This window comes from Oncorhynchus masou, chromosome 2 (genome assembly GCF_036934945.1).
Source record: "Oncorhynchus masou masou isolate Uvic2021 chromosome 2, UVic_Omas_1.1, whole genome shotgun sequence".
NCBI lineage: Eukaryota > Metazoa > Chordata > Actinopteri > Salmoniformes > Salmonidae > Oncorhynchus > Oncorhynchus masou.
Genome location: NC_088213.1, coordinates 13,147,988 through 13,168,271, shown reverse-complemented (window position 1 = coordinate 13,168,271; position 20,284 = coordinate 13,147,988). Strand labels below are relative to the sequence as shown.

General features: G+C 44.3%; 1 protein-coding gene across 1 annotated transcript in view; it reads left to right on the top strand.

Moving 5' to 3' along the window:
- The window catches only part of adamts17 (ADAM metallopeptidase with thrombospondin type 1 motif, 17), a 108,441-nt gene that overhangs the window by 22,341 nt on the left and 65,816 nt on the right, over positions 1 to 20,284 (top strand). The window contains 5 exon segments of the mRNA XM_064984240.1: positions 1,027 to 1,128; positions 1,419 to 1,564; positions 1,645 to 1,814; positions 9,021 to 9,075; positions 9,077 to 9,146. Of these exon segments, the coding sequence (XP_064840312.1) occupies positions 1,027 to 1,128; positions 1,419 to 1,564; positions 1,645 to 1,814; positions 9,021 to 9,075; positions 9,077 to 9,146 (543 nt within the window).

The following is a 20,284-nucleotide window of genomic DNA, read 5'->3' as shown; positions in this document are numbered from 1 at the left end:
TGAGGAACAGTACCTCGAGTGTATCTGCTAAAAATAAGCTCAGTCTTAGAAACTTAATATGCACTTGAATGCAATGGTTTGAATAAAACATCAATACCTCGACATGTATGAGCTAGAGGAAATACTTCAGTTCTTCAGTATTATACTTCAGTATTATACATATAGTCAGGAAGCTGTGAGTGGAGTACATCTCTAGATCGGCCTGTTGTTCCTGCTACAGTTCTATGGTAGAGGATAAATTAACACTTTAAAAAGGCGCCATCTAGAACCTTCAAAGGGTTCTTCGGCTGTCCCCATTAGGAGAACCCTTTCAGGAACCCTTTTGGTTGCAGGTAGAATCATTTTGTTCCAGATAGAACCCCTTTGGGCTGCACGTAGAACCTTTTCTACAGAAGGTTCTACATGGAACCCAAAAGGGTTCTACTGTGAACCAAAAGGGTTCTCCTATGGGTACAACCAAGGGACCCTTTTGGAACCCTTTTTTCTCAGAGTATAGACAGACAGACAGACAGACAGACAGACAGATACATAGAGCAGACAGACCTCAACACACACATAAACACAGACACACTGGTTGTCAGACTATGTGTGATGGCAGTGCACATCAACTCACTGTTACAAGGAGGACCCTCAGGACTGGAAAAATAACTGCAGGCATACTTGAACTGAAGTCATTTAGCTGCATGACATACTTCAGTATACTCTTTCTGCTTACTCTGTCTTTGTTTTCTCTCTGTAAAGATGCCAGAGATTCCAGGGACACAGGGTTTACTGGTCTGAATCTGTCCGCTGTTGGACGATGTCTACTGCTGTCATAAACATACTGTATGTCCTGTGGCAGATACTGAACAGATGCATTCCAACAGACAGTTTTCTTATACAGGCTGTTATTTGAACGATATCTGATAATCATATTTGCAAGGACGGGTTTTAGTGACACAAGCTTCACTGCAGAGTGTTTTTCAGCAGTTATTGTGTGTGTTTGTGGTTTATGTGTGTGTGTGTGTTTGTATGTGTGTGTTTCAGCACCTGATGTGCGCGGGCCTGTGGTGTTTGGTGGAAGGAGACAAGTCCTGTAAGACCAAGCTGGACCCTCCTCTGGATGGCACAGAGTGTGGAGCTGACAAGGTGTGTGTGTGTGTGTTCACCTCTTTGTCAGCAGGGAAGGACCAGACAAAGTCAATACAGTCTTTTGACACTGGCATATACTTTTCTAAGTCGCTCTGGATAAGAGCGTCTGCCAAATGACTTAAATGTAATGATGTAAATGTGTTATATGGCAATTGGTCCATTGGTCAACTGCCTTCGCCAATAGCATTAACTTTTGTTCTTCTTTCTTTCTTTCTCTCTCTGTCTGTCTCTCTCCCCTCTCTCTCTCTCTGTCTGTCTCTGTCTGTCTCTCTCTCTCTCTCTCTCAGTGGTGCCGGGCAGGGGAGTGTGTAAGTAAAAGCCCTATCCCACAGCATGTGGATGGGGACTGGAGCATCTGGAGTCAGTGGAGCCAGTGCAGTAGAACCTGTGGCACCGGAGCTCAGTTCAGACAGAGGAAATGCGACAACCCGCCGTAAGTCTTCTGCTTTGTGTGTGTGTGTGCGTGTGTACCACATGTGTCTTGGTGTGTTTTCATACTGGTTGTGTCTCTAGGCCAGGTCCTGGTGGTAGTAACTGTCAGAAGGCCAGTGTGGAACATAAAGTGTGTGAAGGTCCTCCCTGCCCTAAAGGAACACCCAGCTTCAGAGAGCTGCAGTGTCTCTCCCATGACCGCCAGGCCGGAAAGAAGAAGAACAGCATATGGACCGCAGTCAATAACGATGGTGAGAGGAAGAAATGTGCTGGAGATTCAGAGGGCCTGCAAAAACACACACACACACACACACACACACACACACACACACACGCACACACACACACACACGCGTGCGTACATATACACACGTATGCATCACGCACACACACTTTTTTTTACTGTCCTTGTGGGCACCAAACAATTAATTCCCATTCAAAATCCTATTGTCCCTAACCCCTAATGTTAAACCTAACCCTAACCTTAACCCTAACCTTAACCCTAATTCTAATTCTAACCCTAATCCTAATTCTAATTGTAACCCTAAACCTAATTCTAATTCTAACCTTAATCCTAATTCTAATTGTAACCCTAAACTTAACCCTAACCTTAACCCTTAACCCTAACCTTAAGCCTAACCTTAAACCTAATTCTAACCTTAATCCTAATTCTAATCCTAATTCTAACCCTAATCCTAATTCTAATTGTAACCCTAAACCTAACCCTAACCTTAACCCTAACCTTAAGCCTAACCTTTATCCTAATTTAACCCTAACCTTAACCTTAATTCTAACCCTAATCCTAATTCTAATTATAACCCTAATCCTAATTCTAATTATAACCCTAAACCTAACCTTAACCCTTAACCCTAGGGGGGTGGCAGGATAGCCTAGTGGTTAGAGTGTTGGACTAGCAACCAGAAGGCTGCAAGTTCAAACCCCCGACCTGACAAGGTACAAACTGTCATTCTGGCCCTGGCAGTTAACCCACTGTTCCTAGGCTGTCATTGAAACATCATTGTTCTTAACTGACTTGGCTATTTAAATAAAGGTAAAATAAAAAAATAATCCTAATTGTAATCTTAAACCTAAAATAGCTTTTTTTCCACCTCACTTGTCCAACTTTTCCTTATTTTACCATCCTTGTGAGGACTTCTGGTCTCCACAAGGACAGTAAAAACCCCAAAACACACACACAGCAGATAACTTGTCAGGTGCACGATTATTGAATTGGGTTGATGTTGATGTAGTTATCATAGTGTACCAAAATGGGTTACTGACTTCTGTATAACTTTGTCATTGCTTTGGCAAACGTGTTTGCTTTGCATTGCCACGACAACAATCATCTGGCTGACAGAAACAGACTGCTGCTCAGGCTGACCCCATTGACTTCTAGCGGTTCAGTATTCTTTGGCAAATCATTTATTTTCCTTGTCATTAGCGCATGCTTCCCAAATGACACCCTTGTTCCCTTTTATCTCTTTGGTCCCTGGTCAAAAGTAATGCCCTATAAAGGCTATACAGTAGGGTGCTATTTGGGAAGCATCCGCATCGGACTTCCCAGCAGCTTTGATTTAGCGTCAGCTAGATTGATGTCTGTCCAAGTTTTTCCCAGTCATCTCATTTCCTCACGGACCACTCTTGCCAAATCTGTCTGATCAAGGTCATGAGCATGCAGTGTTTTAAAACGGTTTGCAACGGAAAAGGGGAAAAATTAATGTTTCTCATTCGTCGTTAAAAAAGTTTGAAATATCCAATAAATGTCGTTCCACTTCATGATTGTGTCCCACTTGTTGTTGATTCTTCACAAAAAAATACAGTTTTATATCTTTATGTTTGAAGCCTGAAATGTGGCAAAAGGTCGCAGAGTTCAAGGGGGCCGAATACTTTCGCAAGGCACTGTATCTCTGAATCAGCTAATTTAGCCTTATTGACCTCCAAAAAGACTACATCATGTACGTCGACATGTGATGTTGTTAGACATTTTTGGACAAAGGTGACATTTCCTTTAAAAAAATGTGTGAGATCATTTAGCTGCAGCAGGTGGTGTTGCTACATACTGTACATTTTGGTAGATGACCAGTCACCCTTTAAAATAAGATCCCCCAAATAACTCACAACAAATAACCCACAACAAATGTGTGAAGTAGAGCTCATTAGAAGCTCATATATCATGAGCTCAAAGTAGGAGTGCTGATCTAGGATCAGGTACACCCTGTCCATAGAATCTTATTACTTGTGATCCAAAAGGCAAAGACTGATCCTAAATCAGCAGTACTGAGACTCTTGATTCCCCATCACCATTTCCCTGGTGTTTAGGAAGAGGTTTACTGTCCACCATCACCATTTACTTGGTGTTTTTGAAAAGGTTTGCTGACAACCCCCCACAGAGCAATCCTCTGATTGACCTCCCTGATAGATTGTGGTGATGATGTGTGAAAACAGGACAACATCTCTCCTTCTCTCATTTCCTCCCTCCCTCTCTCATTTTCTCTTTATCTTGTTTCATTTTCTGAGACAGGCTCAATTGCTCTAAAGTGTTCTTTGCTGGAGCGTGTTGGTGTCTGTGTGTGTGTGTGTGACAGACAGCAAGAGAGAGGGAGAGACAGGTACACACACACAGAGAGAAAGAGAGACTAGTAGAGAGCGAGGGAATGTAGCAGAGTGAAAACCGGTTAAGATGTTAGTGGCCGACTGTCTAAGATGCAAACACCTCAGAGCTATTTGCATGGGATGAATTTGAAATACCTACAGACCTGCAGTGGTGTGTATTCATGAGTGCCAAGGGAAGCCAGGCTTCCCCCCCCAAACTCTACCAAGAACATCCTAAATAACCTCTCTTTAGTCTCTCTGTGTTTCATACTTTTCATTCAACAACATTGGTTATAATATGGCTTTTTCTTCTGGATTGACTTCTCTGGTCATTTGTCCCACGTATCTTAATTTGCTCTCTCTGTTGTCGCAGAGAAATGTCCAATTTGCATTGCAAATTGTAGTGTTTTCAAAAAATCAAAGGCTTCTAAAGTTTGTAGCTTCCACCTTAAAATGTCAGACTTGATGTGCCCTAATGAAAAAATGTCTAATAATTATAATCCACTTTGCTGCAGGATTTATTTTTCCTGCTGTGAGAAGCAGGGTCAAATTAAGATAGAGCATCTGTAAATGTTGAACTGACTGAACTGCAAACGTTGCTGATCTCAGTTCAGATTAGGAAGTGTACAAATAAACTGAGCTGATCCTACTGGGATGGGATAGGAAGGAAGGAGAAAGGGAAGAAGGGAGGGAGGGAAGGAGGGGGAGGGAAGAAGGCCATTTTACAGCTCTCAAATAAACACCTGCTGGATGAACAGAACCCTCAGTTCATAAATACATGAAGACATTTGGTCAAACAGCTGTAAAAATGTTATACCACTGACAATACATCTTAACAACACACTGATCAAAGGCCTCACACAGAGTGATATCAACAAGGGTCCTGAACAGCAGTCTGTGTAATGTGGATATAACCTCCTCTTGTACATTATGGTTCTCAGCAGGGTTGTGTTCATTAGGTGCCAAACAGAATAAAAACTGACCCAAACAGGGAGGGACTACCTGGACGAATGAGAAACATTCATTTTTCCCCTTTTCCGTTGCAAACCAAATGACTAATGATGATAAATACAATCCACCTGTGTGTAATCAAGTCTCCGTATAAATGCACCTGCACTGTGATAGTCTCAGAGGTCCGTTAAAAGCGCAGAGAGCATCATGAAGAACAAGGAACACACTAGGCAGGTCCAAGATACTGTTGTGAAGAAGTTTAAAGCCGGATTTGGATACAAAAAGATTTCCCAAGCTTTAAACATCCCAAGGAGCACTGTGCAAGCGATAATATTGAAATGGAAGGAGTATCAGACCACTGCAAATCTACCAAGACCTGGCCGTCCCTCTAAACTTTCAGCTCATACAAGGAGAAGACTGATCAGAGATGCAGCCAAGAGGCCCATGATCACTCTGGATGATCTACAGCTGAGGTGGGAGACTCTGTCCATAGGACAACAATCAGTCGTATATTGCACAAATCTGGCCTTTATGGAAGAGTGGCAAGAAGAAAGCCATTTCTTAAAGCTATCCATAAAAAGTGTTGTTTAAAGTTTGCCACAAGCCACCTGGGAGACACACCAAACATGTGGAAGAAGGTGCTCTGGTCAGATGAAACCAAAATTGAATTTTTTGGCAACAATGCAAAACGTTATGTTTGGCGTAAAGCAACACAGCTCATCACCCTGAACACGCCATACCCACTGTCAAACATGGTGGTGGCAGCATCATGGTTTGGGCCTGCTTTTCTTCAGCAGGGACAGGGAAGATGGTTAAAATTGATGGGAAGATGGATGGAGCCAAATACAGGACCATTCTGGAAGAAAACCTGATGGAGTCTGCAAAAGACCTGAGACTGGGACGGAGATTTGTCTTCCAACAAGACAATGATCCAAAACATAAAGCAAAATCTACAATGGAATGGTTCAAAAATAAACATATCCAGGTGTTAGAATGGCCAAGTCAAAGTCCCGACCTGAATCCAATCGAGAATCTGTGGAAAGAACTGAAAACTGCTGTTCACAAATGCTCTCCATCCAACCTCACTGAGCTCGAGCTGTTTTGCAAGGAGGAATGGGAAAAAATTTCAGTCTCTCGATGTGCAAAACTGATAGAGACATACCCCAAGCGACTTACAGCTGTAATCGCAGCAAAAGGTGGCGCTACAAAGTATTAACTTAAGGGGCTGAATAATTTTGCACGCCCAATTTTTCAGTTTTTGATTTGTTAAAAAAGTTTGAAATATGCAATAAATGTCATTCCACTTCATGATTGTGTCCCACTTGTTGTTGATTCTTCACAAAAAAATACAGTTTTATATCTTTATGTTTGAAGCCTGAAATGTGGCAAAAGGTCGCAAAGTTCAAGGGGGCCGAAAACCTTCGCAAGGCACTGTATACAGGGCATTCAGAAAGTATTCAGACCCCTTCACTTTTTCCACATTTTGTTGCGTTACAGCCTTATTCTAAAATGTATTAAATCGTTGTTTTTCATCATCAATCTCCACATAATACCCCATAATGACAAAACAAAAACAGGTTTTTAGATTTTTTTTTTTTGCAAATGTATAACAAATAAAAAACTTAATCACATTGACATAAGTATTCAGACTCTTTAATCAGACCCATTGGCAGCGAAGACAACCTTGAGTCTTCTTGGGTATGACACTGCAAGTGTGGCACACCTGTATTTGGGGAGTTTCTCCCATTCTTCTCTGCAGATCCTCTCAAGCTCTGTCAGGTTGGATGGGGAGTGTCGCTGCACAGCTATTTTCAGGTGTCTCCAGACATGTTAGATAGGGTTCAAGTCCGGGCTCTGGCTTGGCGACTTAAGGATATTCAGAGGCTTGTCCCGAAGCCACTCCTGTGTTGTTTTGGCTGTGAGCTTAGGGTCGTCCTGTTGGAAGGTGAACCTTTGCCAAAGTCTGAGGTCCTGAGCGCTCTGGAGCAGGTTTTCATCAAGAAACTCTCTGTACCTTGCTCCATTCATCTTTCCCTTGATCCTGACTAGTCTCCCAGTCCCTACTGCTGAAAAACATCCCCACAGCATGATGCTGCCATAGGGATGGTTTTGGCCAGGTGATGAGCAGTACCTGGTTTCCTCCAGAGGTGATGCTTGGCATTCAGGCCAAAGAGTTCAATCTTGGTTTCATCAGACCAGTCAGAGTCCTTTAGGTGCCTTTTGGCAAACCCCAAGCCTGCCGTCATGTGCCTTTTACTGAGGAGTGGCTTCTGTCTGGTCACTCTTATCATAAATGCCTGATTGGTGGAGTGCTGCAGAGAGGGTTGTCCTTCTGGAATGTTCTCCCATCTCCACAGAGGAACTCTAGAGCTCTGTCAGAATGATCATTGTGTTCTTGGTCACCTCCCTGACCAATCTCCCCCATTGCTCAGTTTGGCCGGGTGGCCAGCTCTAGGAAGAGTCTTGGTGGTTCCAAACCTCTTCCATTTAAGAATGATGGAGACCACTGTGTTCTTGGGGACCTTCAATGCTGCAGACATTTTTTTGATCTGTGCCTCGACACAATCCTGTCTCAGAGCTCTACGGACAATTCCTTCGACCTCAAGGCTTGGTTTTGCTCTGACATACACTGTCAACTGTGGGACCTTATACAGATGGGTATGTGCCTTTCCAAATCATGTCCAATCAATTGAATTTACCACAGGTGGAATCCATTCAAGTTGTCGAAACATATCACGGATGATCAATGGAAACAGGATGCATGTAACGGGATTCGTCCTCCTCTGACGAGGAGTATGAGAGATCGGACCAATGTGCAGCGTGGTACATGTTCGTCATGTTTTAATGAACAAAATCACTGAACACGAAAATACAAAATAACAAATAGAAAGACAGAAACTAAAACCGAAACAGTTCCGTGTGGAGCACACAGACACAGAAAACAATCACCCACCAAACACTGGTGGGGAAAGGCTACAAAGTATGATTCTCAATCAGAGACAACTAACGACACCTGCCTCTGATTGAGAACCATACCAGGCCAAAGTCAAAAACCAACATAGAAAAACGAACATAGACAACCCACCCAACTCACGCCCTGACCATACTAAAACAAAGACCTAAATAAAATAACTAAGGTCAGAACGTGACAATGCACCTGAACTAAATGTCGGGTCTGATTAAGGTATTTCTGTTTTAGATTTGTTTTTATAAATTTGCAAACTTTTCTAAAAACATGTTTTTGCTTTGTCATTATGGTTTTTACATTTTTAAATTGAATCCATTTTAGAATAAGGCTGTAACATAACAAAATGTGGACAAAGTGAAGGGCCCTGAACAAGGCAGAAACCCACTGTTCCTAGGCTGTCATTGTAAGTAAAAATGTGTTATTTACTGATTTGCCTAGTTAAAAATAAATAAATTACTAACAGAGCATGAGACCAGGTAGCTGATACCAACATTCTTTTTTACATTTGCATATCAAAGGTCACCAGTGGTCATGTGATGTCATCACATTACGTAATATATGAGATTTCAATCAAGGGTGACACCTCATTACATTAACCCCCTATGTGTGTTCTCTCTGTAGAAAAGCCCTGTTCTCTGTTCTGTTCCCCATCATTAATAGGTTGAGATCACTTTATTGGTCAATTGCACCCAAGGTCCAACCTAAATTTTACTTCCACTTCTAATTCAACCATTCTGAAAGACACACATACACAGATTTTGGAGAGGTGCATGGTTAGGGGTTTAGTGCCTTGCTCGAGGGCACAGTGACATCAATGGCACCTAGGCATTGGTTGCCAGCTCTTTTCGCGACAGGAAAACCGGGGATGCGAACGGGCAACCCTCCGGTTGCTGGCTCGCCTCTGTAACCGCTAGGCTATTAACCCCCTTGTGTGTTCTCTCTGTAGAGAAGCCATGTGCCCTGTTCTGTTCCCCTGTGGGGAGAGATGCCCCCATCCTGGTGGCAGAGAGTGATGGATGGAACACCATGTGGACCCTACGAGTCAGACCTGTGTGTCAATGGCAGGTGTCAGGTACACACACACACACACACACACACACACACACACACACACACACACACACACACACACACACACACACACACACACACACACACACACACACACACACACACAATACATGGGTGTCAGAACAGGCAGACTTGTGTGTTGATGAAGAAAAAGGAGGTGATTTGCACATCCCTCACATGATAATCCTGGTGCTGTGCTCAAAGAATACTAAGATAAAGAAATGCTAAGACATTCCTGTAGCCATTAAGCACTGGGGAGCAGCAATACTCTGTGTCCACTCCTCTCATTTTCTTAGAAGTGCGGATGGCAAATAGCTATGAACGGAGCATTGTTTCTGGCTACTCCTCCTACCTTTGGCCTTCCTCTACTGCCTCACTCCCTCTGCCCTGTGACAGAATCCCTGCAGTTAAAAGAGATGTGGGACCTGTCAATTTCACCAGGTCAATGGAGAAGGGTTTTCTCTGTAGGTCACTAGAGAAGGGTTTTCTCTGTAGGTCACTAGAGAAGGGTTTTCTCTGTAGGTAACTAGAGAAGGGTTTTCTCTCTAGGTCACTAGAGAAGGGTTTTCTCTCTAGGTCACTAGAGAAGGGTTTTCTCTCTGTAGGTCACTAGAGAAGGGTTTTCTCTCTGTAGCTCACTAGAAGGGTTTTCTCTCTAGGTCACTAGAGAAGGGGTTTCTCTCTGTAGGTCACTAGAGAAGGGTTTTCTCTCTGTAGGTCACTAGAGAAGGGTTTTCTCTCTGTAGGTCACTAGAGAAGGGTTTTCTCTCTGTAGGTCACTAGAGAAGGGTTTTCTCTCTGTAGCTCACTAGAGAAGGGTTTTCTCTCTGTAGGTCACTAGAGAAGGGTTTTTCTCTGTAGGTCACTAGAGAAGGGTTTTCTCTCTGTAGGTCACTAGAGAAGGGTTTTCTCTCTGTAGGTCACTAGAGAAGGGTTTTCTCTCTAGGTCACTAGAGAAGGGTTTTCTCTCTGTAGGTCACTAGAGAAGGGTTTTCTCTCTGTAGCTCACTAGAAGGGTTTTCTCTCTAGGTCACTAGAGAAGGGTTTTCTCTCTGTAGGTCACTAGAGAAGGGGTTTCTCTCTGTAGGTCACTAGAGAAGGGTTTTCTCTCTGTAGGTCACTAGAGAAGGGTTTTCTCTCTGTAGGTCACTAGAGAAGGGTTTTCTCTCTGTAGGTCACTAGAGAAGGGTTTTCTCTCTGTAGGTCACTAGAGAAGGGTTTTCTCTCTGTAGGTCACTAGAGAGGGGTTTTCTCTCTGTAGGTCACTAGAGAGGGGTTTTCTCTCTGTAGCTCACTAGAGAAGGGTTTTCTCTCTGTAGGTCACTAGAGAAGGGTTTTCTCTCTGTAGGTCACTAGAGAAGGGTTGTCTCTGTAGGTCACTAGAGAAGGGTGTTTGTTTCTCTGTGATTTAATTGGTTTATATGTCCTGTTTTCTCTCTCTCTCTCTTTCCCCCTCTCTCTCCCTCTCTTACTCCCTCTCTCATGTACTCCCTCTCTCTCTCTCTCCCTCTCTCTCTTACTCCCTCTCTCTCTGTCCTGAGCTCCAAAATGTCTTCTCACAATCTCCCTCTCTCTCTTACTCCCTCTCTCTCTCTTTCTCCCTCTCTCTCTCTTACTCCCTCTCTCTCTGTCCTGAGCTCCAAAATGTCTTCTCACAATCTCCCTCTCTCTCTTACTCCCTCTCTCTCTCTTACTCCCTCTCTCTCTCTGTCCTGAGCACCCAAATGTCTTCTCACAATCTCCCTCTCTCTCTCTGTCATGAGCTCCCAAATGTCTTCTCACAATCTCCCTCTCTCTCTTACTCCCTCTCTCTCTTTGTCATGAGCTCCCAAATGTCTTCTCACAATCTCCTCCTCTCTCTTACTCCCTCTCTCTCTGCCCTGAGCTCCCAAATGTCTTCTCACAATCTCCCTCTCTCTCTTACTCCCTCTCTCTCTCTGCCCTGAGCTCCCAAATGTCTTCTCACAATCTCCCTCTCTCTCTTACTCCCTCTCTCTCTCTCTCTCTGCCCTGAGCTCCCAAATGTCTTCTCACAATCTCCCCTCTCTCTCTAACTCCCTCTCTCTCTCTGTACTGAACTCCCAAATGTCTTCTCACAATCTCCCTCTCTCTCTCTCTCTCTGCCCTGAGCTCCCAAAAGTCTTCTCACAATCTCCCTCTCTCTCTTACTCTCTCTCTCTCTCTGTCCTGAACTCCCAAAAGTCTTCTCACAATCTCCCCCTCTCTCTTACTCCCTCTCTCTCTCTGCCCTGAGCTCCCAAATGTCTTCTCACAATCTCCCCCTCTCAATTCAATTCAATTCAATTCAAGGGCTTTATTGGCATGGGAAACATGTGTTAACATTGCCAAAGCAAGTGAGGTAGATAATATATAAAGTGAATATATAAAGTGAAATAAACAATAAAAATTAACAGTAAACATTACACATACAGAAGTTTCAAAACAATAAAGACATTACAAATGTCATTATATATATATATATATATACAGTGTTTTAACAATGTACAAATGGTAAAGGACACAAGATAAAATAAATAAGCATAAATTTGGGTTGTATTTACAATGGTGTGTGTTCTTCACTGGTTGCCCTTTTCTCGTGGCAACAGGTCACAAATCTTGCTGCTGTGATGGCACACTGTGGAATTTCACACAGTAGATATGGGAGTTTTTCAAAATTGGATTTGTTTTTGAATTCTTTGTGCATCTGTGTAATCTGAGGGAAATATGTCTCTCTAATATGGTCATACATTGGGCAGGAGGTTAGGAAGTGCAGCTCAGTTTCCACCTCATTTTGTGGGCAGTGAGCACATAGCCTGTCTTCTCTTGAGAGCCATGTCTGCCTACGGCGGCCTTTCTCAATAGCAAGGCTATGCTCACTAAGTCTGTACATAGTCAAAGCTTTCCTTAATTTTGAGTCAGTCACAGTGGTCAGGTATTCTGCCGCTGTGTACTCTCTGTGTAGGGCCAAATAGCATTCTAGTTTGCTCTGTTTTTTTGTTAATTCTTTCCAATGTGTCAAGTAATTATCTTTTTGTTTTCTCATGATTTGGTTGGGTCTAATTTTGCTGCTGTCCTGGGGCTCTGTAGGGTGTGTTTGTGTTTGTGAACAGAGCCCCAGGACCAGCTTGCTTAGGGGACTCTTCTCCAGGTTCATCTCTCTGTAGGTGATGGCTTTGTTGTGGAAGGTTTGGAAATCGCTTCCTTTTAGGTGGTTATAGAATTAAATGGCTCTTTTCTGGATTTTGATAATTAGTGGGTATCGGCCTAATTCTGCTCTGCATGCATTATTTGGTGTTCTACGTTGTACACGGAGGATATTTTTGCAGAATTCTGCATGCAGTCTCAATTTGGTGTTTCTCCCATTTTGGGAAGTCTTACTCCCTCTCTCTCTCTCTGCCCTGAGCTCCCAAATGTCTTCTCACAATCTCCCCCTCTCTCTTACTCCCTCTCTCTCTCTGCCCTGAGCAACCAAATGTCTTCTCACAATCTCTCTCTCTCTCTCTGTCCTGAGCTCCCAAATGTCTTCTCACAATCTCTCTCTCTCTTTTGCTTTCTCTCTGTCTCTCTCCCTCTCGATCTCGCTCTCTTTCTCTCTCAGGCCTGCAAAGGCAAAGTTTTAATTGGCTGGGAGGTAACGGTGGCATTGTACCACTTCCTGTTTCTGTAACAATACAACAATACCTACAATACACACAACCTAAAGAAAAATAATGGAATTAAGGAATATATAAATATTAGGAGGGGCAATGTCATAGTGGCATTGACTAAAATACAGAAGAATCTTAGGTCCTAGAAGCAGAGCTGACTTATCTGTCAGTACCATCTTGACACTAATAGCTAAGCACTGGGACACCAGATGAGAAAATAGACAGACATTGAAGACAGGATGTAGAGGATAGAGGAAGTGAGGGAGCTTTCAGAAGAGAAGATATTGTCTCAAGACAAAAAAGTAGGTATGAGAGACAAAGGAAATAAGATGGTAATCATTATAATAAAATGGACATATTTAGACCAGTCTTTTCACCTGCTTTACACTGTAAGAGGGGATTCTTACCTCGTCTTGGCCATTTTTCTGGCCCATTCTTGGGACTCATAGCCACAGACTCAGTGGTGGATAAAAGTGTGTGTGTGTGGGTAGCATAGTTTCCGAAGGAGTAGCCAGCTGTTGTCAATAGATACTGGTCATCTGCTGAGCCAGCATTTGGTTCCCTACACATGGGAGACATTATGTGTCATGCTTCCCTCTACACACACATATCATAGGCCACACACACACGCACACACACACACAGATACATGTCTGTGTGTCTGTGTCAATAATTGTATCCATATTTTGTATTTCCTGGATTTATCCTCTCTTTTCATTGGCCAGTAAGAGGGGATTTCCCCTCAGTGTTCTGACGGCCAGCATTAAAAAATAAATAACCAGAGAGAGAGAGATATACTTTACTTTTTGTCTTCCTTTAATGAGCCGTCCTCATTACACTAAAAACACCACAACCCCCCCCCCAAAAAGAAATGCATTCAGTGCCACCTCGACATAATCATATTACCCAGTACAATCAATACATCCTCCAGCATCACATTACACAGTACGATATAATACACCCTACAGCACCACATTACACAGTACAGTACAATACATCCTCCAGCATCACATTACACAGTACAGTACAATACATCCTCCAGCATCACATTACAGAGTACAATATAATACACTCTCCAGCACCACATTACACAGTACAATATAATACACCCTAAAGCACCACATTACACAGTACAATAAACCCTCCAGCACCACATTACACAGTACAGTACAATAAACCCTCCAGCATCACATTACACAGTACAATATAATACATCCTCCAGCATCACATTACACAGTACAATATAATACACTCTCCAGCACCACATTACACAGTACAATATAATACACCCTCCAGCATCACATTACACAGTACAATATAATACACCCTCCAGCACCACATTACACAGTACAATATAATACACCCTCCAGCACCACATTACACAGTACAATATAATACATCCTCCAGCATCACATTACACAGTACAATATAATACACTCTCCAGCACCACATTACACAGTACAATATAATACACCCTCCAGCATCACATTACACAGTACAATATAATACACCCTCCAGCACCACATTACACAGTACAATATAATACACCCTCCAGCACCACATTACACAGTACAATATAATACACCCTCCAGCACCACATTACACAGTACAATATAATACACCCTCCAGCATCACATTACACAGTACAATAAACCCTCCAGCACCACATTACACAGTACAATATAATACCCCTCCAGCACCACATTACACAGTACAATAAACCCTCCAGCACCAGATTACACAGTACAATATAACACACCCTCCAGCACCACATTACACAGTACAATATAATACACCCTCCAGCACCACATTACACAGTACAATATAATATCCCCTCCAGCATCACATTACACAGTACAGTACAATAAACCCTCCAGCATCACATTACACAGTACAATATAATACACCCTCCAGCACCACATTACACAGTACTATATAATAAACCCTCCAGCACCACATTACATTACACAGTACAATAAACCCTCCAGCACCACATTACACAGTACAGCACAATATACCCTCCAGCACCACATTACACAGTACAATATAATACACCCTCCAGCATCACATTACACAGTACTATATAATAAACCCTCCAGCACCACATTACATTACACAGTACAATAAACCCTCCAGCACCACATTACACAGTACAACTTAATACACCCTCCAGCATCACGTCACAGTACAATATAATACACCCTCCAGCACCACATTACACAGTACAGTACAATAATACCCTCCAGCATCACATTACACAGTACAGTACAATAAACCCTCCAGCACCACATTACATTATATCAAATCAAATCAAATTTTTGTCACATACACATGGTTAGCAGATGTTAATCCAGCACCAGTTTACACAGTAAATATAATGCTTCTAGTTCCGACCAATACACAGTAATAACCAACAAGTAATCTAACTAACAATTGCTAATCTACTGTCTTATACACAGTGTAAGGGGATAAAGAATATGTACATAAGGATATATGAGAGTGATTACACAGTACAGTACAGTACAATAAACCCTCCAGCACCACATTACACAGTACAATATAATACACCCTCCAGCACCACATCACATTACACAGTACAGTACAATAAGCCCTCCAGCACCACATTACACAGTACAATATAATACACCCTCCAGCACCACATTACACAGTACAATATAATACACCCTCCAGCACCACATCACATTACACAGTACAATATAATACACCCTCCAGCATCACATTACAATATAATACACCCTCCAGCACCACATTACACAGTACAATATAATACCCCCTCCAGCATCACATTACAATATAATACACCCTCCAGCACCACATTACACAGTACAATATAATACCCCCTCCAGCACCACATTACACAGTACAATATAATACCCCCTCCAGCATCACATTACACAGTACAATATAATACCCCCTCCAGCACCACATTACACAGTACAATATAATACCCCCTCCAGCACCACATTACACAGTACAATATAATACACCCCCCAGCACCACATTACACAGTACAATATAATACACCCCCCAGCACCACATTACACAGTACAATATAATACACCCCCCAGCACCACATTACACAGTACAATATAATACACCCTCCAGCACCACATTACACAGTACAATACACCCCCCAGCACCACATTACATAGTACAACGGAAGACCTCGGCTCCATCACAAACATACACACAGAAAAAACAGGAACAGTCTCAGTCATTTCACAGAATGAAGGAGGAGAAATAGAGGGATGAGGGAGAGAGAGACAGAGAGACCCGTTCAAATAAACGCGCTGAAGGACCAGCTACTGTCGCTTCAAATTAATTATTGACCCCTCCATGTGAGGCGGAGCCATAGTCTAAGACTGTCCTTAGTCCATCAGTCCACAGTCCACTTAGCCTACAGTCCACAGTAGGGGTCGGCAACTAGATTCCCCCACAGGCCAATGTTTGTCAAAGCGCATGGTTGGGGTCCTTTCGGTTACTGGCCCAATACTCATTTATAAAAAATGTTATAAAAACATTTTACCCTCTTTTTTTCTCCCCAATTGGTAGTTACAGTCTTGTCCCATCACTGCAACTCCCGTACGGACTCGGGAGAGGTGAAGGTCAAGAGCCGTGCGCCCTCCAAAACATAACCCTGCCAAGCACGCTTAACCCAGAAGCCAGCTGCACCAATGTGTTGGAGGAAACACTGTACACCTGGCAACCGTGTCAGCGTGCATGCGCCCGGCCCGGCCCACCACAGGAGTCTCCAGAGCACGATAGGACAAGGACATCCCGGCCAGCCAAACCCTCCTCTAACTCGGATGGCACTGGGCCAATTGTGTGTCGCCTCATGGGTCTCCCGGTTGCGGCCGGCTGCAACACAGCCTGGTATGAAACCAGGATCTGTAGTAACACAGATCCTGTGCCACTCGGGAGACCCTACTGGCCCAATGCTCTTAACCACTAGCACACCTGCCGCCCCATTGATGGATTGAGACGTGGAGCTGTGATGCTCCAGCTGAGTACGGATGATTTTCTGAACGAGTCTCGACACCGGTGAGCTTCTGGGGGATGACATACAACTGGTCTGGGATGAGGTAGACTGGTACTGGGAGGAGCTGAAGGTCATTATTCGTCCCAGGCTGAGTGGGTGAGGGACACACTGGTGGAGCAGAGAGAGCATTAGCAGGGTGAATGCTCTCAGAGCCATGGCTGAGGGACACACTGGTGGAGCAGAGAGAGCATTCCAGCATCACATTACACAGTACAGTACAATAATACCCTCCAGCATCACATTACACAGTACAGGGTGAATGCTCTCAGAGCCATGGCTGAGGGACACACTGGTGGAGCAGAGAGAGCATTAGCAGGGTGAATGCTCTCAGAGCCATGGCTGAGGGACACACTGGTGGAGCAGAGAGAGCATTAGCAGGGTGAATGCTCTCAGAGCCATGGCTGAGGGACACACTGGTGGAGCAGAGAGAGCATTAGCAGGGTGAATGCTCTCAGAGCCATGGCTGAGGGACACACTGTTGGAGCAGAGAGAGCATTAGCAGGGTGAATGCTCTCAGAGCCATGGCTGAGGACACACTGTTGGAGCAGAGAGAGCATTAGCAGGTTGAATGCTCTCAGAGCCATGGCTGAGTGACACACTGTTGGAGCAGAGAGAGCATTAGCAGGGTGAATGCTCTCAGAGCCATGGCTGAGTGACACACTGTTGGAGCAGAGAGAGCATTAGCAGGGTGAATGCTCTCAGAGCCATGGCTGAGGGACACACTGGTGGAGCAGAGAGAGCATTAGCAGGGTGAATGCTCTCAGAGCCATGGCTGAGTGACACACTGTTGGAGCAGAGAGAGCATTAGCAGGGTGAATGCTCTCAGAGCCATGGCTGAGTGACACACTGGTGGAGCAGAGAGAGCATTGGCAGGGTGAATGCCCTCAGAGCCATGGCTGAGGGACACACTGGTGGAGCAGAGAGAGCATTAGCAGGGTGAATGCTCTCAGAGCCATGGCTGAGTGACAAACTGTTGGAGCAGAGAGAGCATTAGCAGGGTGAATGCTCTCAGAGCCATGGCTGAGGCACACACTGGTGGAGCAGAGAGAGCATTAGCAGGGTGAATGCTCTCAGAGCCATGGGTGAGGCACACACTGGTGGAGCAGAAAGAGCATTAGCAGGGTGAATGCTCTCAGAGCCATGGGTGAGGCACACACTGGTGGAGCAGAGAGAGCATTAGCAGGGTGAATGCTCTCAGAGCCATGGCTGAGGGACACACTGGTGGAGCAGAGAGAGCATTAGCAGGGTGAATGCTCTCAGAGCCATGGCTGAGGCACACACTGGTGGAGCAGAGAGAGCATTAGCAGGGTGAATTCTCTCAGAGCCATGGCTGAGGGACACACTGGTGGAGCAGAGAGAGCATTAGCAGGGTGAATGCTCTCAGAGCCATGGATGAGTGACACACTGGTGGAGCAGAGAGAGCATTAGCAGGGCGAATGCTCTCAGAGCCATGGGTGAGGGACACACTGGTGGAGCAGAGAGAGCATTAGCAGGGTGAATGCTCTCAGAGCCATGGCTGAGTGACACACTGGTGGAGCAGAGAGAGCATTAGCAGGGTGAATGCTCTCAGAGCCATGGCTGAGTCACACACTGGTGGAGCAGAGAGAGCATTAGCAGGGTGAATGCTCTCAGAGCCATGGCTGAGGGACACACTGGTGGAGCAGAGAGAGCATTAGCAGGGTGAATGCTCTCAGAGCCATGGCTGAGGCATACACTGGTGGAGCAGAGAGAGCATTAGCAGGGTGAATGCTCTCAGAGCCATGGCTGAGTCACACACTGGTGGAGCAGAGAAAGCATTAGCAGGGTGAATGCTCTCAGAGCCATGGCTGAGTCAGATGTGACGTCTATGAGGAAAAGGTGAAGGAATATAATGCTTCTCACTTGCTCTTGTCACAATGCTGTGCAACTGGTTTCATGTAAATGGCAGAGCAGGTCATATGCCGCGTACATCAGCCGCTTCTAAATGTCAAACCTAAATGGTTTGGTCTTTTATGCCTGACGATGACTTCCAAGTGAAACACAGTGGAAGCGTTCGTCAGTGTGCAGGTCTCCATTCTCTACAGATGTAGGATCTTCATTTGATCACCCTGTTGCAGGAGAACTTTTGAGGTATTTGAGGTTTAAAAAGGCTTCTGAAGTTTGTAATTTACACTTAGAAATTTCCCGACAAATGTATCAACCCCTACAGATATGTCCGCTAATTATAATTCACATAATAATTCATATTTTCTGTTGCTGCTGTTGCAAATAAATTAAGATCCTTACATCTGTAATCTATCTTAATTAATGAAGTCAAACATTGGACATCAAAAGCGGACAGTGATGCCAGGCCATAAAAAGTGTTTTGCCTTACATTTACAATGTAAAACTTAGCATCATTTTATATGACCACAATAATAGTGGAGATAATTTGACTAATCAATTTAGTCATTCAAGTCATGGCAAAGCATATAACATTGACTGATTGTGTGTGTGTGTGTGTGTGTGTGTGTGTGTGTGTGTGTGTGTGTGTGTGTGTGTGTGTGTGTGTGTGTGTGTGTGTGTGTGTGTGTGTGTGTGTGTGTGTGTGTGTGTGTGTGTGTGTGTGTGTGTGTGGGTGGGTGGGTGGGTGGGTGCGCGCCCTAGCCGCCAGGCAGGAAGTATGTTATCATTAGTACTCTACTGTCCAGTGGTGGAGTGTTAGGGCTGATTGCTCCAATCTGTCACCTTCTCATTTTACTCAAACATGTATGGACGCACACACACACTCATACTAAAGCTAGTCTCTTTCCCACACTCCAACCTCTTCCTATCCTCTCTCTTTTCCTTCTCTCAATCCTTCTATTGTTCTATTCCTTCCTCTCCGCTCTCTGTATCCTCCTCTTTCCTGTCCTCTCTCTGTATCCTCCTCTTTCCTCTCCGCTCTCTGTATCCTTCTCTTTCCTCCTCTTCTTTCCTCTCTTCTCTCTGTATCCTCCTTTCCTCTCCTCTCTCTGTATCCTCCTCTTTCCTCTCTTCTCTCTGTATCCTTCTCTTTCCTCCTCTTTCCTCTCCTCTCTCTGTATCCTCCTCTTTCATCTCCCCTCTCTGTATCCTCCTCTTTCCTCTTATTCGTCTCATCTGTCTGTATCCTCCTCTTTCCTCCTCCTCTTCCTCTCCTCTCTCTGTATCCTCCTCTTTCCTCCTCCTCTTCCTCTCCTCTCTCTGTATCCTCCTCTTTCCTCTACTCTCTCGGTACCCTCCTCTTTCCTCCTATTCGTCTCATCTGTCTGTATCCTCCTCTTTCCTCTCCTCTCTGTATCCTCCTCTTTCCTCCTATTCGTCTCATCTGTCTGTATCCTCCTCTTTCCTCTCTTCTCTGTATCCTCCTCTTTCCTCCTCCTCTTCCTCTCCTCTCTCTGTATCCTCCTCTTTCCTCTCCTCTCTGTATCCTCCTCTTTCCTCCTATTCGTC